This window comes from Cervus elaphus, chromosome 5 (assembly GCF_910594005.1).
Source record: "Cervus elaphus chromosome 5, mCerEla1.1, whole genome shotgun sequence".
Taxonomy (NCBI): domain Eukaryota; kingdom Metazoa; phylum Chordata; class Mammalia; order Artiodactyla; family Cervidae; genus Cervus; species Cervus elaphus.
The window spans coordinates 9,551,846-9,579,754 of record NC_057819.1 but is presented as its reverse complement, the minus strand read 5'-3'; the positions used below and the strand labels follow the sequence as shown (position 1 = coordinate 9,579,754).

The 27,909-nt window shown below is 41.7% G+C and overlaps 2 protein-coding genes across 13 annotated transcripts in view; both read left to right on the top strand.

Moving 5' to 3' along the window:
- Positions 1-27,909, top strand: part of GIT2 (GIT ArfGAP 2) — a 42,153-nt gene that overhangs the window by 660 nt on the left and 13,584 nt on the right. For 6 of the 12 annotated variants that reach the window (XM_043901582.1, XM_043901581.1, XM_043901579.1 and 3 more), the window contains exons 2-14: positions 4,081-4,214; positions 6,449-6,561; positions 7,160-7,265; positions 8,789-8,875; positions 8,992-9,122; positions 10,822-10,916; positions 13,666-13,711; positions 14,853-14,904; positions 18,101-18,173; positions 18,424-18,521; positions 19,552-19,663; positions 22,239-22,381; positions 24,361-24,510. In XM_043901582.1, the coding sequence (XP_043757517.1) occupies positions 4,081-4,214; positions 6,449-6,561; positions 7,160-7,265; positions 8,789-8,875; positions 8,992-9,122; positions 10,822-10,916; positions 13,666-13,711; positions 14,853-14,904; positions 18,101-18,173; positions 18,424-18,521; positions 19,552-19,663; positions 22,239-22,381; positions 24,361-24,510 (1,340 nt within the window). Of the gene's footprint in view, positions 1-4,080; positions 4,215-6,448; positions 6,562-7,159; positions 7,266-8,788; positions 8,876-8,991; positions 9,123-10,821; positions 10,917-13,665; positions 13,712-14,852; positions 14,905-18,100; positions 18,174-18,423; positions 18,522-19,551; positions 19,664-22,238; positions 22,382-24,360; positions 24,511-26,846; positions 27,629-27,909 lie in introns of those variants that run through there. The other 6 variants (XM_043901585.1, XM_043901583.1, XM_043901588.1 and 3 more) reach the window with 5 other exon arrangements.
- Positions 4,229-4,853, top strand: LOC122693774 (60S ribosomal protein L17). Its single transcript, XM_043901590.1, has one exon. The coding sequence runs from the start codon at positions 4,269-4,271 to the stop codon at positions 4,821-4,823; it is 555 nt and encodes a 184-aa protein (XP_043757525.1). The 5' UTR covers positions 4,229-4,268; the 3' UTR covers positions 4,824-4,853.

The following is a 27,909-nucleotide window of genomic DNA, read 5'->3' as shown; positions in this document are numbered from 1 at the left end:
GGAGTGGGCGACGCTCGCCGCTTCCTTCCACTGAGACTCGCCAGAGGAGCCCCAAGGATGTGTTTTCCCCCGCTTCTCTGACATCCCGACTCCCACTCCGCCACGGACAGTCTCCCGGATGACGGGGTCTTGGCAAACGCCGACCGTCACTTGAGGAAGTAATGCTTGTCTCAAGTTTTGAGATCTGAACCGGCGGAGTTCAAACTAGATTTTGCCTCTGGGTGACCTTGGGCTGGTGACTTCATTTGGCCGACTCTTGATTTCCTCATTTTTCGAGTGAGGATGATTGAGAGTACGGTGCTCAGGAATAGAGCAGTTTGAATGAATATGCCTAGGATCGTCTCATCTAAGGTGGTTTTTGGGGTTGTTGTTTTTGTTTTTCCTGTTTTTTGTCTTGTATACAGAACCTTTACAGCCTCTTAAAGCTCTAGTTGAATTTCTAAATTATACATTAATACTGCTTACAAAACAAACACACCAAATCATTGACAACTATAACCATTTGGATATTCAGGCAGCTTAGGCATATGGGAACACTGAAGGGTGGAAACCATCCCTCCCATGTTTAGTATGCAGATTTAGAGTTCAGATCTATCTTAGAGGTTGGAGACGGGTTGATAGGCCTCTGTGCTGTTTTCAGTGCTTGGATTTATCTGCTTTGAATTTGAAGTAATTCAAAAGGTAAGATGGCTTCTTTGGCACAATAGTGTCCAATAAACAGTCTTAATGAAGTCACTGAGCACCACTGATTTAAACTTCATCTTGTCATATGGAGGTGGAGACCAACTTTAAAAGTACTATGATAACTCAAACCTTATGTGGTTATTTCACGGCCTGTATAATGTAAGTGGGGTTACCAGTTTCCTTTGAAGATAGGGAGAACGGGTGGAGCAGTTTAAAAAGAGGTGTTTTAGAAACTAAGTTAGTTTGTCATACGAACTCCATTGTATTCTCTAAAAATGTTATTTGCTCCACTTCCTTATTTTCTTGCCTGTTTTCGGTTGAACTTTCTGTGATGTTTGATTCACATGAATCTAGATTCAAACTTCCTCTTGAAGTGCATGTTCTTTGCTTCTCAGTGGATGGTATACGGGGCACAGGAAAATTGCATCTGTGTTGTCACGCTGAATTTTGTACTAAAAACTGTCTTGCACTTCTGTGGCGTTTTGTGCATTTGAGAACATTTTTCTCTTCCATTATATCTTTTTTAGTTGTTGTCTCATATGCCTAATCTACAGAGACTTGAGTCACTTCCTTCCTGTTTTGAATATAATTAGGCTACCTTGAAATGTTCAGAACTTGAGCAGCTAGGAATTTGTGCTGCCTTTTCTGCAAAGCCCTAGTGAGTGAGTTACCTTTACGGTTCAGGATCCCTTTGAGATTCTGATGAATGCTAAGACCTCCCTCCAAAATGCACGTGCACTTCGCCTTTCACACAGAACTTGTTAAGATTTCTCAGTGGGATAATAGACGCTTCTGAAGCCAATTGGTTGTGTTCCTTGAACCCATGTTAAGAAGCCCTAGCGTAAAGCGTTCACATAAATTGGAAGGGATTCACTGGATTTTACTGTTGTTAACATTCTGATATTCTCTTCATGTGATTCTGATTCATGATGTTAAAATGACTAGTAGAGAGCCTTGTAGTGGAGAGGCTTGCTTAGTGTGTGTTAAATCCTTGCTGTCTTGTCCCTAATTTAATTTCTTCCAAGAGGATTGTGAATTCTCTGAATGATAGGTGAAAACCAAGGCTGATCTTCAAAATAAAGTCTTTTTGTATGTGTGTCATTCGTAGTAGTACCTTACTGCAGAAAGCAAAGTTGTTATGTATCTTTGCAGGGATCTTTCATCTTGATGTCTCCAGTCTGTTTTTTAGCATGCTTTAGTAGTACTGACATAGTTGTACTTCACTGAAGAATTTTGTTTGAGTTTTTGTTCCATGGCAAACTTTTGATTGTTGCTGTTCAGTCCCTAAATCGTGTCCAAATCTTTGCAATCCCATTGACTGCAGCATGCCAGACTTCCCTGTCCTTCACTGTCTCCCAAAGTTTGCTCAAATGCATGTCCATTGAGTTGGTGATGCCATCTAACCATCTTGTCCTCTGTCCTCTGTCGCCCTCTTCTCCTCTTGCCCTCAATCTTACCCAGCATCAGGGTCTTTTCCAATGAGTTGGAATTCCAATGCTTTGCAACATGGCAAAAAAAAAAAAAAAAAAAAAATTGAAAAAAAGATAGGTAAACTAATTACCAAGATTTGATGATAGTTAATCAAATGTTTTGGAGCTTCAGCATTGATCCTTGCTCCTCGCAGTGAATATTCAAGGATTGATTTCCCTAACCAGTCAATCCTAAAGGTAATCAACCCTGAATATTCATTGGGAGGACTGGTACTAAAGCTGAAGCTCCAAAACGTTTGATTAACTATGATCAAATCATAATAAATAGTTTACCTATTTTTTTTTTTTTCATCGTGCTGCATGGCGTGCAGGATCTTAGTTTCCTGACCAAGCATTGAACACGTGCACCTTGCAGTGGAAGTGCAGAGTCTTAACCACTGGATCGCCAGGGAAGTCCTGGTTTACCTTTTTTTTTTTTTTAAATGAATCTAGTTCATATCCTATTCTGAGTTCAACTACCTGAAAACTCCCTGAGGTTTTTCAGTGTAGTAAGATAGTGTTCATGTGGAACATTCAATGTTTCGAGTATTAGCAATCAAAGACTTTCTCTAGTGGCCGTGAATTGCAGTGGGCTCTTGAAAATACTTGAATGGTACTTACAAAATAATTGGGAAAAGTTATAACAGCTCACATTACTGAGTACTTACTATATGCAAAGAGCTTCACTTACTCTTTATATCCTCACCTCTCTGAGATGTGTTGTTGTTCTATTTGATCCATGATGAGCACCCTCAAAGAAATAACTTGCCTAAGATCCTTGCGCAAGAAGTGGCAGAGTTGGGGTTCAAACCCTGGCCTGCTTGTCTCCAGAGCCAGCACTCTTAACCACCACACACTCTTGACTCCCAGTTTGTCTTTGATTGAAATCCCATAACTTTTCATTATATGGTTGGAAGGAGTTTGAATAAACTGTTAGAAATGGTAAAGATGGTGTACATGCATTTTAGAGATTTTTGTGGACATTGAAGAATTTTTAAATATAACCCTCAAGCCAAGCAGCTTGAGCGGCACCTATTGTCACCCCTTGTGTGAGTCTGATGAAATGTAGAAGGTCTGTCTGTGTTTTGAATTTCTAAATATTTAGTTTACTTTCCCAGCGTGAGTTATTCTTACTGCTTACCAAGTGTGTGTTTTTCCTTGTTTCTAAGGATGTCTAATGAGGCTTTGTCGGACTTCACAGGAAAAAAAGCATCATGCACACATCAAAAATATTGCTCATTTGTATTTTGCATCTTTTTTTCTGTGAGGCCGATGTTTTTACAGCTTCTGTTCTTTCAGGTCTGTGGTGAGATCAGACTCAACAGTTTATTTAAGACAGCTAATGGATATCCTAGCACATTTCCTAGTGGAGGAGGCCAGGTTTCCCAGTCTGTTTTCAGAGCCACTGCGGCTGAGCTATTTTACAGTTGTGTCTCTTTCAGCTTTCTGCTAAGCCCGGAGGCATGTCGACATGCAGTGCTATTAGGGTAGCTGTCTTTTCACCATTCACTTCACATAATTCCATGTGGATTGTTCACGGACAGTTTTGTTGTCCTGCCATTTGTGGAAATGGAATCAGAATGATTCAGGTGAACCCTCTCAATTTGCTTCTCTTAACATTTAATGAAAGAGCACACATCCGAGATAGTAGATCTTATTAGGGCTACAGATTGTGGCCCTGGACCAGAAAGCAGATAAGTACTCACTCAGGGCTTCAGTTCATGTTTTCCATACCTATTAACATTGTACCCCCAGCCAAGATAGGTGGTATCATCAGACAAGCTCCCCAGCTTAACATGTTGACTAGCATACCAACCCAACAGAATTGTCTTGTTTTTCTGAAACACCAAACCTTGGTTGTCATTTGCCACCTGGCAGAATAGCTACCACCTCGTATCCTTGCCACTGATCCCACTCTTCTTTCCAGATCCTTCCTGGGCATCCGTAAATAGGGGAACTTTTATATGCGACGAGTGCTGCAGTGTCCATCGGAGTCTGGGGCGCCATATCTCTCAAGTGAGGCATCTTAAACACACACCATGGCCTCCAACATTGCTTCAGGTAAAGAATAAGAATTCTCCTTTTCTGGTAAGCGGCCTGAGCTGACCCTTAAAAATGGTGCGCTATTCACTCGACCCAGAAAACCCCACAAAATCATGCAAATCAAGAGGTTCAAATCTTCGTGTTCACTTTAAGAACACTCGTGAGACTGCCCAGGCCATAAAGGGTATGCATATCCGAAAAGCCACCAAGTATCTGAAGGATGTCACTTTAAAGAAGCAATGTGTGCCATTCCGTCGTTACAATGGTGGAGTTGGTAGGTGTGCACAGGCCAAACAGTGGGGCTGGACACAGGGTCGGTGGCCCAAAAAGAGTGCTGAATTTTTACTACACATGCTCAAAAATGCAGAGAGTAATGCTGAACTTAAGGGCTTAGATGTAGATTCTCTGGTCATTGAGCACATCCAAGTGAACAAAGCCCCCAAGATGAGGCGCAGGACTTACAGAGCTCACGGTCGGATCAACCCCTACATGAGCTCTCCCTGCCACATTGAGATGATCCTTACTGAAAAAGAACAGATTGTTCCTAAACCAGAAGAGGAGGTTGCACAGAAGAAAAAGATATCCCAGAAGAAACTGAAGAAACAAAAACTTATGGCCCGGGAATAAATGCCGCAGAAAATAAATGCAAATAAAAGTAAAAAAAAAAAAAAAGAATAAGAATTCTCCTCAAGAATTTAAGTTTTTAGGAATTACTGTTTTAGCAACTGAAATTACACTTCTTAAACCTTACAAAAATGTTTGACTCCTAATTGAGTAGAGGTGCCATGCTTATCAGTGCTATATATAAGTATTGAATTCATTATTTAAGATTATTTTCCTCCTAGTGAAAATCTGGAAAAGCTTGACTATAGGTAGACAGATAGTCATTAAAATTTCTTCCTAATGTTTTACTGCCGACTTTCTAGAATATAGCCAGAAATTGTTTTTAAACAGTCTATCTTTCCACTTACCACGATGAATGTTTCTGAAAGCAACTGCCTTAGAAATTTTTCATGAAGTTTCTTGCTTTGATAGGAGTCCTCTGAAGTTTCTGATACATCTGGTTTAAGTTCTCTTAAAGTTCTTGTAACCTGTTAGAGACAATCAAGTTCTGCTTTGATTGAATGCCTAACACCCTGCCAAGTATTCAGTGGGCTCTTTGTCTTATTTGGGGGTCCGTTGTCATGTCACCGGGTACTTCTGTTTTGGGGTCCACATTCTTTGAGTTCTGTTGGAACTCAGACGTAGGCATGTGTCTCGCCTTCATTTGTCTTGAGCACATATTTTACTAAATCTGTGGCAGCTGCACAGCCTGTCCCGAAAGAGTGAGTTTAGATCTCTGATATGACAGTATCTGCACTGTTGTAAAACTCAGACGAGGCTTTGTCAGGAGGCATGCTCTGAAATGAAATTGGGAGATATGGTTTATTATTAGTAATAACTTCTGCTCAGAAGTTTCTAGCAGCTCATTCCCATGTGAAAATGGGTATTTACTGCTGTCAGATTATACAGAGTACAGATATTATGTCATATCCTATATTATAGGATATGAATAAAGTCCAGAGATGAGTGGTTTAAAATGCCAGACTTGACCCTAGAACAGCAGTTCCCAGAGTGTGACACATGGACCACTGGTGGTACTTGAGGTAGATGTCCATGTTCACTTGTTCAGTCGGGTCCAACTCTTTGCAGACCTGCCAGGCTCCTCTGTCCTTGGGCTTTTTTCCCAGCAAGAGTACTGGAGTAGGTTGCCATTTCCTTTTTCAGGGGATTTTCCTGAACCCGCATCTCCTGTGTTGGCAGGTAGATTCTTTACCACTGATCAAAGATAGATGTAGGTAATACTCAAATATTTATTTCAATGGTTGCATTAAAACTATAACTAGCACATCAAATTATAATTGCTAGTGAAAGTTTTAGAAAGTAAGTGGATTTAAAGAAAAAGATTAAGAATCTTGAAAAATAGTATTTGGATGCTCAGGCTTGGGCAGTGCTGTCCTAAAGTGTCAAAGTGCTCTTTCTTCATCATGTATTAGAAAATGTAATCAAACCCATTGAAGTATTTAGCTGTCCTCCTGGTCAAACCTGAATCCTGCATGTAGGTTCTTCTTTCTCATTCTAAAACAGAAAATAATGAAGTGTGTGATCTCCTAGTCATGTTGGTGTTTGTAGTGGAATCAGTTCAGTTATTTATTTCCACGGGATGTTTGTAGAAAGAAATTAAAATGTGATTTTATACTGCTTGGTTTTAGATGGTTGAAACCTTGTATAATAATGGTGCTAATTCTATATGGGAGCATTCGTTACTGGACCCCACCTCTATTATGAGTGGAAGACGCAAAGCTAATCCACAGGATAAAGTACAGTGAGTGGAATGTTTATAAATACTCTTATTTCTTCTTAACCCCTGGGGCCCACTGAAAGGAGCGCAGCTGTTTTGGACCAGCCTTCACAGGGGCAGCACAGGAGGTGGTCACCCAGTTGTGCATTGAACTCTTTGCCGTTAGGAATGCAGAATGAAGCCAGGCTTGGGACCGTCTCCTCCGCATGGCTCTCCAGCACAAGTCTGGTTTCTCCAGTTTAAGACTAAGGCTTGGTGGCTATCGATGTCACTGGGTTTGAGCTTAGGTGCTCAACCAACAGGCAGTCAGACCAGACATCTGGATTCTTACAAGATGGGACAAAGAGCTGCTTCCTCCCAAGGTTGCTAAGTCACTTCAGAAAATGACACAGAGAAAAAAGATACTATAAAAAGCAGGTATTCTGCATTCCTGGCCGTTATAATGACTAATGTACGTTTTTAGACTTCAGGTCTTAACACACTGCCAAAGCTTACTTCAGTATTGTTCCTTTTATTCTTGAGTGGGGGATGTGGGTCACTTCCTCTTCTCTTTACAGTCTGAAGAATGGGAAATGTATCTGAACTGCAAGTGAACTGTTTTCTTTTTTTGTTCTCAAACCAGTCCTAATAAAGCAGAATTCATCAGAGCCAAGTATCAGATGTTAGCATTTGTCCACCGCTTGCCCTGCCGGGATGATGACAGTGTGACTGCCAAAGATCTCAGTAAGGTGGGTCACACCTTTGAGAATCCTGAAATTACTGGATGAAACAGCACATTGTCCTGTTTGGGGGAAAAAAAGACACTTAGAAAGAAAAGAAAAACAACTCCTTTCTGTACACGAAATAATTAGTAACAGCTTTTTTTGCAGTTGGTTTCTTCTCTCATCTTAATTCAAATGGCAACCATTCATTTTAGTGGAGGTATACTAGTGGGACAAAGGAAAAAATAAATATCCAGGAAACTATTTTTGTTTTCTAGGTCTGGTTCTAGAGTCATATTTCTGTAAGTTTTTGTTTGCGGAGCTTTGAAATAGGAGCCATGTCAGAGTTTGTTTCTAGGAGGGACTACAAGGTCTGTGGGATTTCTGCCGGTTTCTAGGTTGCATGCTGAGTGAGATCTTCAGGAGTAGGGCGTCACTCAGAGCCATAGTCTGTGGGATGGTTTATTAAACTCACAAGATGAGTCGCTGGCTTTCTTCATGTGGGCCTTTGCATGTTTTTGAGAGATGCCACAAAAACGTGTATCTTTATTTTCAAAGTGCTGCCTTTGGCAGATGCTCATACAGAGCAGAAGCACTCACAGTTCAGAATTTTAAACTTTGCCTGAAGGTGGATGTGATTGTTACTTCCATTCATTGTGGTTTTAAACCACAATTTCAAAAAATAAAATTAATTAGGAAAACAAGACCTGGATGCAGATGTTAGAGTAGCTTTCTTCAATCCTATGGTAAGGATGATTGCATTTTGGACAATTCTAGGGTTGAAGGAAGAGTTGAAGGAAGGCAGCTTATCCTCTGAATGTATAAGGGCTTTTCTGCAGTGCTACAGAATTTGATATGCCACAGGCCTGTTTCCACCCCAAAAGACTTCATTAAATCATTGTACACAAGGCCAAGACTAATGTTGTGGAGAGGGTGTGATATAAGGCAGAATCCTGTGATTTACACAGGCTAGGATCTGAAGCTTTAAAGCCCTAGGTTCAATATTAACAGCTAATAACAACAGCAGTAATAATAGCAGCTGTTTTCTTTGGTCATTTCCTGTGTACCAGGCTCTATGGTCTGTTGTATCATCAATCCCTTATAGTTGCCCGTGAAGAGGTGGCATTTTTATCACCATTTTAGAGATAAGGAAACAGGTTCAGATTGCTTTAAACACTTTCTCAAGTTCACACAGCTTGAGGGGTATGTGGTTTGAAATTCAGGTCTGTAAGACTTCAGAGCCATGCTCAACCCCTCCGCACACTCCCTCTCACTCAGAGACTGGTTGCGCCACTTAGACAGATCACGCCTTTGGGCACACCAGCCTTCCCAGCCCTAGTTCCCTTATCAGTAACATGGGCCTGACTCTGCCTTAGAGCCCAGGGGTAGCTGTGACCAGCACGGGAGAGACAGCTTCATCCACCTTGCTAAGCAAGATAAAGATGATGTAGTGCTGTGATAATGTAGATTGCCGTGGTCTGCCAGCTGCTTTGCTCCCTCATTCTTCACACTTTTAACAAACGTTCTTTTCTTGTTTGTGTATTTTTCAGCAACTCCATTCAAGCGTGAGAACAGGGAATCTCGAAACCTGTTTGAGGCTGTTATCTTTAGGAGCACAAGCCAACTTTTTTCACCCTGTAAGAAAGCACAAATTGGTTCAGATATTAGGTTGAAACTAAATGGGTTGCATTTGCTTAGCCTTCCGGTTATTTAATTCGTTTCTTTTTGTGTACTTTGTATTAATGATTCTTAGGAGAAAGGAAACACCCCCCTCCACGTGGCCTCCAAAGCAGGGCAGATTCTACAGGCAGAATTGTTGGCAGTATACGGAGCAGACCCGGGCACCCAGGACTCCAGTGGGAAAACTCCTGTCGACTATGCCAGGTGAGAGACTCGACCCTGTCACCTCTCTCTGTTTGGAATTATTTACCTTGTGTATGATTCTTTGTTAAAAGTGGCTGAAATGTGCATGGGTAGCATTTAGCTCCTTCAAAGATTGGAATTCTATTATTTTGCAGATGAAGATATTTCAAGTGCATATGATCTTAGAGCCAGTCAAAGTCAGGGAAGGTAGAACCATTAACCATTGTGCTTTAGCTTCTAATCTTTCATTTTTTTTTTATCCTTTGTAACATAGTGGTATTTGAGCCATAGTTAGAATCCACATCAAGTATAAAGAGTTGCAGAACCCACTCCTCAGTTTTTTTTTTTTTTTTTTAATACTTCTAGTCATTGCTTGAACTTAGAAACAAATCTGTATGGATATGCATGTGTGCTCAGTCGTGTCTGACTCTTTGCGACCCAGCGGACTGCAGCCCACCAGTCTCCTCTCTCCATGGAATTTTCCAGGCAAAAATACTGGAGTAGATTGCCATTTCCTACTCCAGGGGATCATCCTGACCCAGGAACTGAACTTAAATCTCCTTCATTGGCAGGCGGATTCTTTACCACTGGCGCCACCTGGGAAGCCCCTATGTAGACAGATATGTGGTTCAACAAGTATAGTAAAATGTCAATTGCAGAATTTAGGTAGTGGACATCTCGGGGCTTCCTATAAAATTCTTTAAATGTTTCTGCATTTGAAAATTTTGGCTGTGAAGTAGTGGAAAATAAAAAAGTAAATCCATAGGTTAGTCTTCAATATCATTTAAATGACAAGATGGATCATCTTTCCTTCTTTTTCCAAATTAACTTAATTAACTGCAAAGAACAATGCACAGGGTAAAATGACAGTTGACAACTTGAAAATGACAAGTGAAATGACAAAACTCTGCTCCCAGAGAGACTTTTCACGGAGGAGGGGATTCATAAATGCATGTAAGAGTTAAATGTGGCAAGATAATGTAGAACTCATTACCATAATGGATACGTACATAGTATTTCTTCACTGTGGCCCAGATCATTAAGTAATGTCTTTAGTTGGTCTTTGAAGAATGGATTGTATTTGGGTGTGTGAAGAGGAGCTAAGGTATTTCAGATGAGAAGGATGTGGGTCAAGTTCTGGAGGGAGGGGTGGACAGGGCACAAACGGCAGAGCAGGGGTCCTGACTGGATAGAGCAGAGTGTCTGGGACTAAGAGGTCAGGTGTTGAGGAATGCAGTATTTCATCAGGTCTAACACTCCATCATTCATATGTGTGCGTACTAAGTCACTTCAGTCATGTCTGACTCTCTGCGACGCCATGGACTATAGCCTGCCAGGCTCCTCTGTCCATGGGATTCTCCAGGCAAGAATACTGGAATGGGTTGCCATGCCCTTCTCCAGGGGATCTTCCCAGGGATTGAACTTGCGTCTCTTATGTCTCCTGCATTGGCAGGCGGGTTCTTAACCCTTGGACCACCAGGGGCATCCCCTGTCTTATAAGTTAATAAGAGAGAGGGGGTAGTTGAGACTATGAAAGCAGCTTTATAAAAGTGGGAATCAGAGTCGACCTTGACAGTTTACCTCACACAAAAAGCTTGATTATTCTGAAAAGTCACGTTTGATAAACTCCTCAGGTATCTCAGGGGATGTCTCTGTACTTTTCTCTTCTAGCACCCATGGCCAGTGAGTAGTATAAACGGCACTTTGTTTTCTCTTGTAGGCAAGGAGGGCACCATGAGCTGGCGGAGCGCCTTGTAGAAATACAGTACGAGCTGACTGACAGACTAGCCTTCTATCTGTGTGGCAGGAAACCAGGTGAGTGAAAGGAGAGCAGCCTCTCGACACCTGCAGCCAGGCAGTCCCTGGAAGAGCAAGTCAGGGCACTGCTGTTTATGGTCTGTACTCTAACGTTTCCTTGAGAAAACGGCAAATAAGGATTTCTGTGTGAAATGATGACTACGGCGTTTTTTGCTATATGTGAAATACATAACGTCGATCACAGCTTGAAATTTTAGTTTTTAAAATGATTGCTCTACTGTGGCCGTTTCAGGAATCAGAGAGCATCGCTGAACCCAGCCTGAATGCAGCACCACAGTTCTTGTGGTTAATGGGAGTCAGCATGGAAGAGCAAAGCCTCAACCTCTATAGTTCCTTGCAGAATTCTGCTAGCTAAGGAATGGGGAAAAGGGAAAAAGTGAACTTTACCATTAACCTGCTTTGTTCATGAGGTAGAGCTGGGATAAGCAAAGCTTGGTCCGTGGGCCAGACAAGCCTATTACGTTGCTTTTTAAAAATAAAGTTTTATTGCAAGATAGCCATGCCCACTCGTTTATGTATTGTCTGTGACCGCTTTCACACTACAGCAGCAGAACTGAGTAGGTTGAATAGTTGCAACAGAGACCATATGGCCACAAAGCCTAAAATATTTACAGTCTGGCCCTTCGCAGAATAAGTTTGCCAACCCCTGATATAGCATATCCACATATGTGTATAATCACATAACCAGTGGTTCTCCACCCTGGTTGTACAACAGAGTTAAGGGCCCCTGGTGTGATTCCAGTTCCCAGTGAGATGGAGTAAGCACACTTCACCCTGTCTCTCCTTCTGAACACAATAGAAACCCTGAACCAAAAATGCATGGAGTAGCTATCTAAGGACTCCGGCAGGCAGGTTAGGGAACTCACAGTGACGTCAAGCCGGTGGTGAGTGTCCCCTTTATTTTACTTCTGATATGGCCTCCACAACAGCCCAAAACCTGGAACTGCACAGCAGGTGCAAAGAAGCCTTCTCTGTGTGGTCTGAGGAGCAGGAAATGGGACTCTGACAGGACTGAGAATCGGGGTGTTCCCACAGGATTTTTCTCTTTTCCTTTCCCCATCAGTAATCCTGTGGCTTCAGTCGTGGCAAGCACAGGTACCTAAATCTCTGACTAAGAGCCTGAGGGGAACCCTGACGGCTTTTGTCTTATCTTTAGTCTCTCTCACTGCTTGGCCCAGGAGGCAGAACCTGCCTGGTAGGTGCCTGCTAAAACAAAATATTAACATTCACCACAGAATTCAAGGAAGACTCACAAGAGTCTCCACAACATACTATGCAAAATATCTGGGATACCATCCATAATTACTTGACATGTGAAGAAACAGGAAAATCTCAGAGACTTGCATGGGAAAAAGTAGTTATTAACAGATGCCAACCCTCAGTGACTCCGAGGTTGGAATTATCAGATAAAGATTTTAAAGTAGATAGTAGTATCATGCTCTGAGAAGTAAGTGTGAACATTCTTGAAGCAAACTGAATAAAGTCTCAGCAGAGAAACAGAAGATATAAAAAAGAACAGAAATGTTAGAACTAGAAAATACAATAACTAAAATTTTAAAACCCATTGGATGGGTTTAATTAGGATGGAGATGACGAAAAAGTCAGTGAATTGAAAATAGATCACTAGAAGTAATCCAGGTTGAGCAACAGAGAGAACAAAGAGTGGGAGGGAAAGGAGGCTTAGCAGAGCTTTGGGGACCTACGGGACAAAACCAGAACATTTGTATCATCAGACTGTCAGAAAGAGATGAGAAAGAATGTGGTGCAGAAAAAATATTTGAAGAAATATTGGGTAGAAACTCTAAATTTGGCAAAAGACGTAAAATCACAATTTGAGAAGCTCAGAGAACTCCAAACAGGATGAACGCTAGTCATCACTCAGACACATCAAAATCAAACTGCTAAAATATGAAGAAAGACAATGCCTTGAACGCAGCCAAGGAAAAAAAATGACACTATATAAAAGAACAATTATGTGTATGACTGTGGATTTCTCATCAGAAACCATGGAGATAAAAAGGAAGTAGAACAATATTTTTTAAATGCTGAAAGAAAAGAACTCTATTTCCCTGAAAATAACCTTCAGGAATGGGAAAAAAAAAAAAAAGGCATTTTAAGATGAAAAAAAATAAGAGAATTAGTTGCTCTAACAGAAATACTAAAGTAAGTTCTTTGGGTGGAAGGGAGTTGATAAACCAGAGCGAATCTCAGAACTTCAGGAATGAAAGAACAACAGAAATGATAAGTATTGGATAAATACAATAGTCTGTTTTCTTCTTAAGTTTTTTAAAGGTATGTATGACAGTTTAAAGCAAAAGTTATAGTATTGTATGGTGTGGTTTTCAGCATGTGTCAGTAATATATTTGACAGTTACAACATGAAAGGGGAGAAGGTAAAAGAAATATGAAGGTAAGTTTTTGCACTTTTCTTGAAATGGTAAAATATTATTTCTAGTAGATTGTAAAAAGTTATGCATATTATAATCCCTAGCATTGAGAAAAGACTATACGATCATATGTGGTCAGAAACTCTAGAGATAAATTAATATGGAATGTTAAAAAATTATCCAAATAATCAAAAGATGTTTTGATTCAAAATATTCAAAAAAAGAGAGCAAAGAGGAGAGAGAGGAACAAAAACTGTGTAGTGAGAGGAGCAAAACATAAATTCAGAAAATAAAGGTATTCCTTTACAGATCTTATTAGTATTTATACAGATGAAACTCTGGCTTGGTTTCTGTTTCAGATCACAAAAATGGACAGCACTTTATAATACCTCAAATGGCAGACAGGTAAGGCCATTGAAATACCAATCAATTATATCTGTCACTAGTATTTTCCTTGGTTGTTTAGTGTATAAATGTGTTATATTTTGTGTTTAACAAAGCCCATACATTTTTCTCTTTTATGGCTATGCACTTTGGAAATAAGACGGCTGTAAGTAAACCACCATATAAAATTTTAAGTTTGAAAGGGCGCAAGTAACACATTTGCTAATAAGAAAATCGGAGTCTGTGATGCTGTCATAGTTTTAGCCAGCTGTGACAGTATATTGTGCCTCTAGATATATCACAGAATATTTCTGTGTCATAAGAGAATATATCCTTTGTCTATGATAGGGATCAACAAATTTTGTGGTTGTTGTTGTTAAAGGCTAGATAGTAAATACTTCAGGCTTTTTGGGCCACACACCCTCTGCCACAGCTACTCTGCCAGTTGTAAATGAAAGCATCTGTGGACCCTGTAAATGAAAGGCATGTCTGTTCCACTGAAATTTTATTTCTGGATACTAAAATTGGAATTTCATATAATTTCCACATATTACCAAGTATCATTTGTTGTGTTTTTTTCCCCCAACCACCTAAAAATGTAAAATCCATACTTAGCTCATGGGCTGAACAGAAAGGGGGATTATAATCTGTTGACCTCTGGTCTATAAGGTCAGATGAGATCATGGCTGTAGAAATGAACTTTAAACCCTTATATAGCTGATAACCTTTGCACAGATCCTGTCAAGAGTTTGTGAAAAGATTAATTGCTATTCCATATGTAATCTTGCCACTCTGGTTTTTAACATTCTGCCCCTTTTGTATTTTTCTTCTATTGTACTTTTTAAAAAAATACTTTAAAGATTATGATTTCTCACATACACACTCTGGGGACTAGCATGGCAATAGTTTTTGCCTTTTGGTTAGTAGGTGGTTATTTTTCTCTTTACCATGAGAAATGTTTGCATGATTGTGGTATTTCTAGGAGATAGTCTTACCAAGTTCTGTTCAGTTTCCTCACTGACTATTGGGCTAAAGAATTTTAACCTCTGACCTTGTCCATGAGCTGTAATGAATATCTTGATCCCTTGGCTACCTTAACCTTTTACAGAGCTCATGAAAATGGTTTTATTTGTTTGCTTATCAGTGTTGTACATTTTCTTAGCAGCCTGGATATTTCTGAATTGGCAAAAGCTGCTAAGAAGAAACTTCAGTCTGTGAGTATCTCTATTTACTAGTGAACTCTTCTATGGAAAACCACGTGTCCTGCTAATACCTGTTCTCAGCCTGTTACCTAGTACATCAGACTACTGTTTCATGCTCTCAGACATTAAATCAGAAGCAGACCATCGAGTCTGCAGTAAAGAAGAATGGAAGTACTAAGTTTAGTACATCCAGTTCACTGGCTCTGCTTCAAATACTGCCATCTTTCTCTGTCATTTTAAAAGTGAGGACTGTGCCTTTGACTTTAGAAAGTTGTTTCTGCCTGTAAGAGCTCCCTGGTTTCTCTCAATGTAAACTAGTAATTGGGGCTTACTAGTCCCACTCCTTGGGATGACTTCCTGTAGCCTCGTAGGATGCTAAAGACTGATATAAAGCTCACTGCCATTTGGGATCCAGCTCCCACTTATGTTGGGCATGTTCTACACCATTCATCAGAGCTTTGTAAAATGTGGGCTTTTAATCAGTTCTGCCTCGGCTATGTGCTCACAGTTTACCCAGTTCTTCAGGTCACAAGCTCGTGTTAGTCTGCATGTTTCTTTCCAGCCTGTCCATTTCAGCTTAAATCAGGCCCCTGAGAAATCTACTCCTCTGGTAACACAATCTCTATGTTAAGTCCCCACAAATGAAGCCTCACCTGGAGCTTCCTCAGCATTCTAACGACCTGATTCACCCACCTTAGCTATTCTCTGTGCCCTCAAGAACAGAACCAAGATCCTTCTTGTTATAACCTTGAAGGGCATCATCCCACTCTCACTCTTCAGTTCTGGCCCCTCTTCCCATCTGGTTCCCACTGTGTGTGGGTGTGGGTGTGTGCATTTAAATATTTCTTCAAGGGTTAGCACCCTCTCAGGCCACCTTCAGGTCTTCTTTCAGGAACCCTCTTTTCCCAGCTGTTCTCCCTTTCATCATTCAAGTGGCTGAAGTCTGACCACCCTTGCAATATAGGTAGGAGTTTTCCCAAAGCTCAGCTCTGAACTCGCAGCTCTCCTAATTCATGTCTTACTCTTCATCCCCCTTTTTATAGAAGACTTTTTTTTTTTTAATAGAAGACTCTTTACTAGAACTTTGTATAGTACTAAGTACTACATAATACATAAAATGAATTTCTCATTAGTAGCATTTACCTGTAATATGCAATAAATGTATTTTATGCAATTTGTTTGCTGTATCTGCAGTTCTGTGTGTATGTGTTTTTACTGCCTTTCTTAAACTAAGGAGGTCCTATAGTTAAGATGATAAGCTTTGGAGTCAGCACTGAATATTCTGTGTTTCCTTTTAATTACTTACAGTATGTCAGCTGATTTTTATTTTAAATAATACAGACATTAAAGAGAAAATGCCAGCTCCCCTTGACTATGCTGTTTTGCATTTGCTTGGCTGAAATCTGGGGTTAGGTCTGTAATATCTCTAGCTGTTAAAGGCACTAGATAAATATCTGGGAGAAAGTCGAGTGTAGCTCTCCAGACCCTGGGCTCTGGGTCAGACTGGTCAGGTGCAGACCTCGGCTCAGACGAGCTCTGCACCGCTCTGCGCCTCGGTGTCCTGTCCTAGAACGTGAGACGGTGGTCCAGCAGAGCTGCAGGTCAGAGCTGCTCAGCGAGGGTCAGCTGCCCACCCGCCGCGGTCTCCTCCTCGTGTCAGTGCCAGTTCAGTGTTCATCCTGCAGTGTCTCCCTTTCTACCTCCCTGATGAACAGCTGGGAGAAATATAAGATGACTAATGTATTCCTTGAATTTATAAATCTTAGCATTTTGAGAGAGACTCGCATCTCCAGTCTCTCACTCCTTGGCTCTGTGACTTGAGGCACGCTAACTCCTGTGCCTGGGTATCCTTCTCTGTAAAGTGGTATAACAGTAGTTCCTGTCTTCAGAGAGCTGCAGTACTTACTATGATGATGATATTAGCAAGGCACCTCCGGTGTAAGCCCTCAGCAGTGTTGGTGTGGCAGTGATTGTTAGTAGTAATAACATTAGCTTGTTAGCCCCTTGGAGGAAGCACACTGGGTATTTATGATGCAAGTTCAGTTTCCCAATCCTTCACCTTATCCAGCAAAAGTCTCTCAGAGCTGATTTTTAATTATAAATGTAGTCTAACCACACTAGAGAAAATCTGGAAAATAGAGAAAGGGAATCATCTTCATTTACTATATTTTTTTCTTCTTTCATTACTATATTCTTAATAAGTTCAGGCTTAGTATTTTGGTATATTTTTCTGATTCTTGTTTCAGATTCGTGTCTTTTTTAACTGGAGCACAGTTACAGAATTGTTTATCCTGCCTTTGTCATCTAACAATGTACTTGTAACCATTTAACAAGTCCCAGTGAGGTGTGCACAGCCAGGTTTACACTGTGCAGGAAGTACCTCCTGGTCAGTGAGTGAATAGATACTTAGAGCCCCGTCTTGTGCTGGGGCCTGTATGGGGATGAAAGGAATAGTAGAGAATGGAATAAGTTCAGCATCTGCCCTCACAGAGCAGGGCAGCAGTCACCCACTGGGCAGCAGGGTTTCATGAGGGAGGAAGTGCAGGGAGAGCTGGGGCCAGCCTGGCAGGGGCTTAGTCTCCATTGGTTCGAGGAAGACCTGGCTGCTGCCAGGCGGGTGCCCCAGGCTGTGGGGACTGTTTTGCTGGGACACTGCATGGTGTACTTATTAGACAGGCTGTCCTTGGCAGGGGACAATCAGGTAGTTCTTTGGGGGTTTGGAGGACCCCTACCTACAGAGGAAGACAGCAGAGAGACTTAACGCAGAGGTCTGGGTGGTATTTTCCTGCAGGGTTTTACCCTCTTGAGATGGCATGTTTTGACTTCTTTATCTTACCAAGGGTTTAAGATCCCTTACAATGGGGGCGGGGGGTGCTGGCAAACATTCTCCAGAAAGAGCAGAAGAGACTTTAAGGTGATGTCATGCGAAGATTGGAGAATGTACCTTGTCTTTGAGATTCGCACTTTAGCTGCCTTGTGCCTCTCTTATCTGCATGTCTGGAGGGAGGCTGCAGCGGGTGGCAGGTGTTTTTAGAGGATCTGTACCATTTTGGAAATGCTATTGTCTGTTTAACAGTGGGTATTTGCTAAGTAAGCACTGACCTTGGATAAGACGTTGGAGGTAGAAGGGTGAATAAGTCACAGTCCTCACTCATTCTCCTAGCGTTAATCCTTGTCCCTTGTGTCCCTGATATGTTTTTGCTTTCAGCTAAGTAATCATTTGTTTGAAGAACTTGCCATGGATGTGTACGATGAAGTTGACAGGCGAGAGACTGATGCAGGTGACTTAACATGTGGCTCTATCTACTAAGCTTCTGTTACCGTAGGCAGCAGCAAGCTGCCAGCCTCAGTGTTTCTCCTTGCCCAACTCCTGCTGTCCTGATAACACGTGTGTCGACTCTGACTCTTGTGTATGTTGGCTTCGGAGTGCGCTACCCCAAGTCTCTCTAGTAACGTGGGAGCCGCGGCTCTCAGAGGAGCAGTAGCACCCGTGGTGATGAGATTCTATCTCTGGCTCTTTCCTCCGGCTAGTCTGGCTTGCCACGCAGAACCACAGCACCCTGGTGACTGAGACAACTGTCGTCCCCTTCCTTCCGGTCAATCCCGAGTACTCATCGACACGGAACCAGGCAAGTGGCCAAGTCCAAAAACACACTAGTAGTGATCTTTGGGGAATGACTGATATTGTGGTATTTTATTTTCCCAGGACAGGTATTTTAAATGTTTTTGACTGATTAAAATGGTAATGTCCTTTACGTACCCACACACACATCACAAATTGATAAGAAAAGCAACAGAAGTTAATAAGTGACTGAGAAAGAACATAAGACAGTTCACAGAAGAATTACAAATGGCTTTCAAATGCCTTTTAAAGAAATATTTCACCTCATTAGTAATCAAAGAAAGCAACCTGAAGGCATTAATGAGCGTTTCATCCATCAAACTAATAAAGTATATGATAAAGGAAACTCTACACTGGTAAGGATGTTGCGTTCTTATGCTACAGATAAGAGTTTAAATTGCTACAGACTGAAGAAAGGCAGTTTGTTAACTGGTTACAGACGCCTCAAAATTAACTGCTTCCTTTCACCCAGGGTACCAAATACCTTTCATCCAAATACCTTATTTGGGAATATGTCCTAATAGAATAAAAATACAAAGCTTTATGCACACTTTCATTGTATGTAATGCTAGAGCACAGTAAAAAGCCTAAGTATCCATCAAGAGGAGAGAAGTTGAATAAATTATGAAACTCTCTTCATTTTTATTGATTAATGGTTATCTATAGTGATAGAGTCTCAGCATCTAAACTCTATCTTGAAATTTAAAAATCTGTCCCTTCAAATTGATTTTTGACTAGTAGGCCTATTTCAAAACAGAATTAATAATAGAAAGAAAGCATTAAGTAGAACCATTTCGTTTCAGTTCACAAAAAGAAATATGCCTTGTGAGAACTTAAATGTTAACATGGTTCTATTATGTAAATAGTTTTAAACTATCCACAGAAACAAAGTTTGATTCAGTTATGGCTGTGATTGATGGTACTTTGAGCATGCTGGAAGGTCTTTGATGAACTCTAACAATAGTCTGACTAATTTTATGTGAACATGTGTGTATTTTTATATCTGGGAATATTTCCAATTATTTTCTCACTCTCAGGGCAGACAGAAACTAGCTCGGTTTAACGCCCATGAGTTTGCCACTCTGGTTATCGACATTCTCAGTGACGCCAAGAGGAGACAGCAAGGCAGCCCTCTCTCTAGTTCAAAAGGTAACTGTTTCAGACCTCTAAATGTTTGCTTCCTTGGCCTTCTGAACTTCACACATGTGTTAAAGTTATAAAAATAATTAAAGCAGTCATCGATACCATAGCTTAAAGCCCTGTTAAGTTTTATTGATACTATGTTGTGATGATAAGTTTCTCTCTTTGAGTCCTGGTGAATTATGAGTATCTCAACATTATTAACTGTGATTCATATTTATCTTATATATGAGTTTTTACCTCTTCAGTCACCTGCCTTCCTTATAAATTTGCATTCTGAAATTAATTCAAGTATGACTTAGATCTTGTTAAAGGACAAAGAAAATAAACCCCCTTTATTGGAATTCCCAGTCACCTGCTATTGTTTACCTACAAGACTGAGTTCTACGTAATTGGAATTTGTGATTATTAACTTTCGATCTCTGCAGTGAGAATTTTTGGTGTTTAAAGTTGTGAAGAGAGCACCTAGCGCGTATTTCCAAGGTGCCCTTTGAGTCTTGTTCAGTAGCTCAGGTTCCTGCCTTGGTGCTTGAGAACACACTTCCTCCCCAGCCCTGATACTGTATTTTTGTTGTTTTTATTTTAAAATTTAAAAAATTTGAATAAGAAAAATACATACAATAAGAATTTAGTTTTCAGTCAGCATCGTATCCCCAAAGATAGTAATCATTAACTGACAGCAATTTGTCCTTCTTAATTTTACTGACTCAGTTCAGTTCAGCCATTCAGTCATGTCTGACTCTTTGCGACCCTATGAAGCACAGCATGCCAAGCCTCCCTGTCCATCACCAACTCCCGGAGTTCACCCAAATCCATGTCTATTGAGTTAGTGATGCCATCCAACCATCTCATCCTCTGTCATTCCCTTCTCCTCCTGTCCTCAATCTTTCCCAGCTTCAGGGTCTTTTCCAGTGAGTCAACTCTTCACATCAGGTGGCCAAAGTATTGGAGTTTCAGCTTCAACATCAGTCTTACCAATGAACACCCAGGACTGATCTGCTTTAGGATGGACTGGTTGGATCTCCTTGCAGTCCACGGGACTCTCAAGAGTCTTCCCAACACCACAGTTCAAAAGCATCAATTCTTCGGTGCTCAGTTTTCTTTATAGTCCAACTGTCACAGTCCATACATGACCACTGGAAAAACCATAGCCTTGACTAGACAGACCTTTGTTGACAAAATAATGTGGATCTGTACAGTGTGGTAAAAAATTTGAGTCACCCAAAACACATGTTCCCATGTGAGACTGAGCAAGGCCATGCTCTTCCTTTTATTTCAGTTCTTATACTGTAAGCAAGTAGTCTTTTTGATATTTATTTAGTGCCACAGTTTTCACATTTTTTGATAATTTCACTATGTAAAGTGGTCCCCAAGTACAGTGCTGAAGAGCTGTATAGCATTCCTGAGCACATGAAGGCGGTGACATGCCTTACAGAGAAAATACATGTGTTAGATTAGCTTTGTTCAGGCCTGAGTTACAGTGCTGTTAACCATGAGTTCAATGTTAATGGATCAGTGATACATGTTCATTGATCTTCAAACAGAAATGCACGTGAAGGAAGATTATGTATTTATCAGTTGACAAAAATGTGACCAGAGGTTTGTAGGAACCTAACTGTATTTCCACTTCAGTATTTGCTGATTTGTTCTTCACAGCAACTTTATAGACCGTGACTGCTACCAATAATAAAATTTACCGTATATATGTGTATATGCTTGGGAAAAAGACTGGCAGGAAATAGAACAACATGTATCAATAGCTGTGAATGATTACTCTTTTCATTAGTTTCAGTTTTTCTATATTGAGTCCTTACTACTTCTATAATCTGATGGTATGTATATTTTACATATTCATTTTGAAAACTAAAATTCCCTTTGTGTAAACATAGTTTATCACCCAGATATTATCCTTCAAAATGTCCATAAACAGTATTGGAAATTCAGCGTTTGCTTGAGTTGCCTGAAAGAGAGCTGAGAGACTTGGATAATTTGCGAAATCTTTCATTCATTATGTGTCACAGCTGATAGAACCATCATTACTTCCCAGTAACCATATGCTGTTGGTCTGTATGGGTGTGTCCAATGGGTCATTTGCTTTCTCTCTCTCACTGGCATTCAGTTAAGGAAAGGCCAGCGTGCCTATTCAATGATCTTCTAGTTTCTAGGCTTCCTTTAGCAGTTTTCTTTCTGTTTTGACTTGACATTATCTTGTAAAAAAGTTACAATTGTAACTGAATTGCAGTTAATCATACTTTAGTTACAGCTTTATTTTCATGATTTCAGCTATACTGTTTCCTTCAGTGATTCCAAATTTGGGAACCTGCCACCTTACATGAGCAGTTCTTCCCTAACCATCTAATTCGTGTGCCCATTTTTGGCAGGTATCTCAGATGGTTGCTTCACTCTCCCTCTATAGTTTTCAGTAGACTCTGTCCAGTTGATAATGTGCTGTTATCCCTTTTTGGGGTGACTAGAACCTTGTTACTTCTGTCATTTTTCTCCCAGTCTTTTAAATGGCTTGTTTTTTTAGGAAAAAAGAAGTTCTTTTCAAAGCTGAAGTAAAGTTATTCGCTTCTGTTGGTAGACAATGTGGAACTGATACTGAAAACAATTAGTAACCAGCACAGTGTCGAGAGTCAGGACAATGACCAGCCAGACTACGACAGCGTGGCGTCAGACGAAGACACGGATCCGGAAGCTACTGCAAGCAAGGCCCACAGGCAGAAGGTAAGGTGGGGCATTGCACACAGAAAGTGAGCTTATGTTCTTTTTCAGATCTTTCCTCCTCAAAATTTGCCTGATTTGTAAAGCATTTGAGGGCTAGGCCTGGGAAAAGTGCTCTGGAGGTAAAGTTGGGTTTTCTACTAGTTTGGCCCAAGCTAAGGTCAACAAGGTAAATAGTTTTAAAATAGGGGGTCCCTCGCCCCTGAGTCAGTTGCTGACTCACAGCCCAGCTGCAGTATTGACTTTATAAAATCTATGAGGAGGGACGGGTGGGTTTTATTCTCTCAACAAATGTTTTACTTTTGTTGGGTAGTTACCCAAACTTCTCTGGATAATACTCTCCTGAATGAGGCCTGGTCTCTTTCCTCTGTGAGGCTGTCCTTACCAAGAGGAGAGGGAACCACGGTTCAAAGGTCATAAGTGCAGACAGGAGCAGAGGGGTGGGGGCAGGTGGTCCACAGACACAGCCTGTCGCTGACGGGGAGTGTCGGGAGGCTGAGAAGGCTCGGGACGTGGGCACGTGGAGAGGCGGGGAGGGGTTAGACCGAGCGGAGGTGAGACGGGGCACCTGGGGGAAGTCTGGTCATGTGGAGAGGCGGCCTGAAAGGAGAGAGAGTCCGAGCTGCAGCAGAGGGCAGGGGTCACGCCATGGGGGAGCGTGACCCCAGACTGAAGAGCTGAGACCTTGGCTGGCAGCGCAGAGCCCCGGAAGCTTTTAGGCAGGGCAGAAAGACCATGTCCACCTTGTTGGGTCCTCTGTTTTGGGAGGACTGTTCTGGTGGGTCAGGAGCGGAGGAAAGGAACCCAGGTAGGGAGGTGACGACAAGGTCCAAACAAGAGCTGACACAGGCTCACCCTCTTCAGCTGGGAGGGTCTGGATGGAAAAAAAGTCACTGTAGCAGAGGGTGAGCCCGAGGCCAGGGCAGCAGGGGCCTGGCTGACCCGCCTACTGCTGAATATCCCAGACCTGGCCCGCAGGGGGCTCAACAAACACTTGAAAATGGACAAACAGGAAGACAGAAAAGGCAGGGCTTGGTGACAAGTTAGGCGTTGGAAGTAGGAAGGTAGATTTACCTGAGTTGTGTCCGGAGTTTTCTAGCTTACACAGCTGTGCGGATCAGTGGTGCCACCGGCAGATGCAGGGAACATGGAGGGGACGGCAGGAGTCAGCCGTCCCATCTGAAACATCTCTGCCAGTCTCTCCAGAAGTGGTGGGTTCAGTCGAGTGAAGGCGGGTCATGACTGGACCCTGCACGACAGGGTCCCTGCACTGGCCGGCCTCCCCCTCCTCTGGGCCTTGCACACTCACGCCCTCTAGCTGAGGCCTGCCGCAGGCTGGAACGCTGTCCTCCAGACAGCCACCTGACTAGTGACCTCCCCTCCTGCAGGCTGTTGCTCCTGTCCCCCCACCCAGCTGTCTAGTTAAAATGCGCCCACCGCCACCCCTCCTTCAGCTCCCCGGCCCCTCCCTCCTCCTCCGCTCTGTTTATTTTCCATAGCACTTATCACGTTCCCTTACACTACGTAGTTATTTATTTTTATTTTTTCCCTCTGTCACTCAGTTGGGATGTAAACACCATGGAAGCAGGAATCTTTTTCTATTTTCTTTTCTTATGTAACCTAAGCCCCTAGAACACTGCCTGGTGCTTAGTAAAAATCTGTCAGAATGAGTGAAATAATGAATCAAAAAAGAAAAATGAACGAACAAAAGAAAGGCAGATGAGACAGGTGTATAGAGTCAATGTTAGAGTGGATTTGTGGCCCCACTGTCTGATCGCTAGAAAATACTGACTTGAAAATTTTTCATCTATTATAGGAGCCCTACCTTTCTGTTTTATTTTTGCATTCCTCTCAGAAGCCTTGATTTGGTTTGATTAACTTTGCAATCCAGCTGGCACAGTCAGAATTGAAATTCTTGAGCTGTTAGTCTTGAATGTTATCATCGTCTCAGATTGTGAACGTTTTCCCCAATTTATTTTTAGAGCCTAGATTCAGATTTATCAGATGGACCAGTCACTGTGCAGGAATTTTTGGAGGTCAAAAACGCTCTAGTGGCTTCTGAGGCCAAGATACAACAGCTAATGAAGGTGAATAACAACTTGAGTGACGAGCTGAGAATTATGCAGAAAAAGGTAACATGTCAATAAATGCCAGGATGGTTGCTCTTTAACCCCATAGTATATAAGGAAGAATCCCAGGCATGATGCTTGTGATGAGAGGGAAGAAAAACAGACCTGAAAAATCTTTGGTCCAAGCTGTCTCTTTGGAAGCAGTATGTATTATGGATATTTTCAACGAAGTAGCTTTGATTAGATATAAATCCAGTGTAAGTTTCCCAAGTAGGAGAACATCATAACCTATTAAGTGTTTGTATCAGTTGTAGAGACCCTTGCAAGGATCCTGTGTTTCCTGGGAAGCTAGACACAGCTCCATGGATGTGATTCTTACTGTTTATTGCTTATTCTAGTCACACCATGAGACAGAGCAGACGAAAGCCCAGGACAGGTTACGTGTTTACCAGCATTTCAGAGCCCACCCCATGCCGCACACAGGCTGCTGTCCCTGTTCACTCTTATTTATTGTTACCCACCCCCGCCCTGGCAGCCCAGTCGCACAGTCCCACTTCACTGTTGACCGATACCTACCACTAATTTATGATGTCCTCAGAGTTGCAGAATAGATACTCAACTAATATAAGAAAACCTTCATGTGCACAAGCGAGAACTGTACACTGGTAAGAAACAATCCCATTTGCTCAGCATTTCCTTGTTTGCCACCTTTTGAGAGAGTTAGAAATACATGAATATATTGATCTCTAAAAAGCGTGTGGCTAATGGTAGCAAAGAATATGTTTAAGAGAGGATTATGTATGTCATTCTTTATATGAATGCTAAGAAGAGGAAGTGGAAAAATTCTAAATTCTGCCTTAGACTTTGTCGGTACTGCTCCCATCATTCAGCGCTCTACAAAACGAGATGCACACACGCTTCCCTTAACCAGAAACAAAACAAAGTATGTACCTGTGTCTTCCTACTATCACTTGAAGAGTAATGCTTCAGAATCATCACCACCACCAGAGGACATGGCGCACCTTGTTTGTGGCCGGCCCTTTTCAGCGGTGCTTCCAGGAAGGCTGAAGAACTAAGAGGCCCAGGCCCCTCTGCTTATCAGGGAAGGACACGGCAGTGCACCCTCGCCTGGGGCTTGGTCCAGGATTCTTTTTGAGTCCTAGATCATTTTTTGGAGACATTTTGAGATAGATGGCTTTAGTACTTATAATAGAAGGGGATAAGAATACCTGAAGATCAATCAGATTTTAATCAGACATTTGTTCTCTGCCACCCTGGCCCTGTCTAAGGCTGGTGTGCAGCCATGAACAAGACAGACCAAGTGCCCTTTTGCCATAATGTACAGGGGTTGCCCTTCTCTCTTCTCTGAAATTTCTTTTGTTTAATGAATTATAGTCTGTCTTATTAGTTGAACTAATACATGGATTTGGGGTGACTTTTTCTGAAACAAGCCGACTTTGTCACTGCAAATCAGTCTGCTAAGCATTACCATTTTTATTCCGTTATGCTACTTTTAGTATTTGTAGAAATCAGAGATAACCTCGAATCTCTGAAAGCAAATGTCTTGAGCTTCTTTAAGAAATGTTGAGTGGAATTATTTGTCATCATTCATGGATTATCTCCTCAATTCTTAGAAAATGCTCTTGATTTCTGAAACTATTATCTGTAACTTTTCATTTCCTGTTGTACTCCTTCCAAACAGAAAAAGTATAGCCTGGTTCTTATTAAGATAAGCATCATTCAGGTTTATCCAAGGCCATCTCGCTAAATTCAGACTACTAAAACTTTTTAAAGTTGAGACCAGGAACTCATGCACATTCAGGTGAAATCCAGGCTGGATGTTTTAGAGTGAAAAGTGTGAAGATAAAGTTTCAGATTTCAAGACCTTGTCTAAAATCCTCTAGGAGGTTTCCACATAGATAAGCACATGGCCAGATCCCCCCATCCTACACTGAGGGCCATGTGTCGGTTAATGTTCCTCACTTTTTGGCCCTCGACCATTTCACTTTAGAACATGGGTTCCCTAATAAGTAGTTTTGACAGGCACTTTACGCCTGTCTGTCTCCTGGAATGTAGCACTTTTCAGTAGCTGCTTATCACTTTGCAGCTGTTCTGTCCTTGAAAGGGAGTTGCAGATACAAGTTATGGCCTGAAGCATAGGTGTAGAAGCATCCTCTCATTTTTTCAGGGGTCATGCTTCGAGAAAATAGAGAACAAGGGTATTTCTGTGGCAAAGACAGTAAGTCAGACTTTCACAGGCGTTTGGCACTACTGATATAAAGTATATGGAACTCGTTTATTCAGTGAAGAAACGATTTTATTTCAAAGTCAGGTAAAGTTTTTTAATATAGTAGTCGACAAAGTAGCATGATTTGTGTCTGATCTTTCACATTTAACAGTTGCTTGGAAAAGATGCTAATTAATGAAGAGGAGCAGCCACTATTGGTGTATTTGTCACAGAGCGGTGCTTTCTAAAATAAAATTGAAAGTAACTCCTAACACTGAATGGGTTGGCTATTGGAAAAAAAAGTAATGATCTTCTGGTGCAGACACAGTTGCTTGTGGACTTAAGCCTTGGCCCCGGTGGGGAATTTGGTCAGATTTTTACTCTGTCAAGGAGTAGACAGCTGAACTCACACCACACCCAGCTTATAAAATGCCCTGGAGGATGGAGGAGCACCAGAGGGGAAGGACGTTGTACAGCCCGGACTCAGTTACTTGTGTCTAACATGCCAGATGGCTAAAGAGGAACCCGATTCCTTGCCGATCCCTGTAACTCTAATTCATCCAGCACCATGAAGCAGCCTGCATGTGAGCAATGGGAAGAGCGTTCAGGGCCTCCAGGTGCCAGCCTCTAACTAAAACGGGGTGGTGCCAGGCAGCTTAGCGTGTTTAAAGCTGACACCACCACGGTTGCATTTCTGGGCGACAGAGCCAAAGGAGAGCGAGGCCAGGTCTTCCGGCCCTGGCTGAAAGATGACTGATCACCAGAGGGCGGCGCGCACGCCAGTGGAGCGTTCAGATGAAGATGTTGATAGTTCAGTAGGCCTCCGGTTCTCTTCGTGATATGTTTATAGAGCAAACTTACCGTGATCCGGTTCCCTCTCTTTAAGAAAAAACAATACTCAGTTGTTTTGAATTTCAAAGAATATATTATGTAATAAAAACTTGTTGATCTTAATTTTTCTTGTTGGCTTTTTGGGAAGCAATGGCTCATCTGATTTTGTTTTTTTGTAAACTGGATTTCACTGTCTTTCTTGCTTTGCAAAGCAACTCTAAGTTATCTTTGTGCTGCTTCCATGGTGTCTGCTGACATTTTTGGCATTTCCAAATTGCTCAGGGCTCATCTGAAAAGCAGGTTACCTAAATGATGTCTTAATGATCTCAAGCTCTTGCTTGAAACAGCCTTAGAGTCATCCAGGGCACAGCCTGCCTGCAGACATTTTCCAGGGCCACCGTGAC

Coding starts and splice junctions, on each gene's coding strand:
- LOC122693774 (XM_043901590.1), top strand. CDS start 4,269: ATGGTGCGCTATTCACTCGACCCAGAAAACCCCACAAAATCATGCAAA.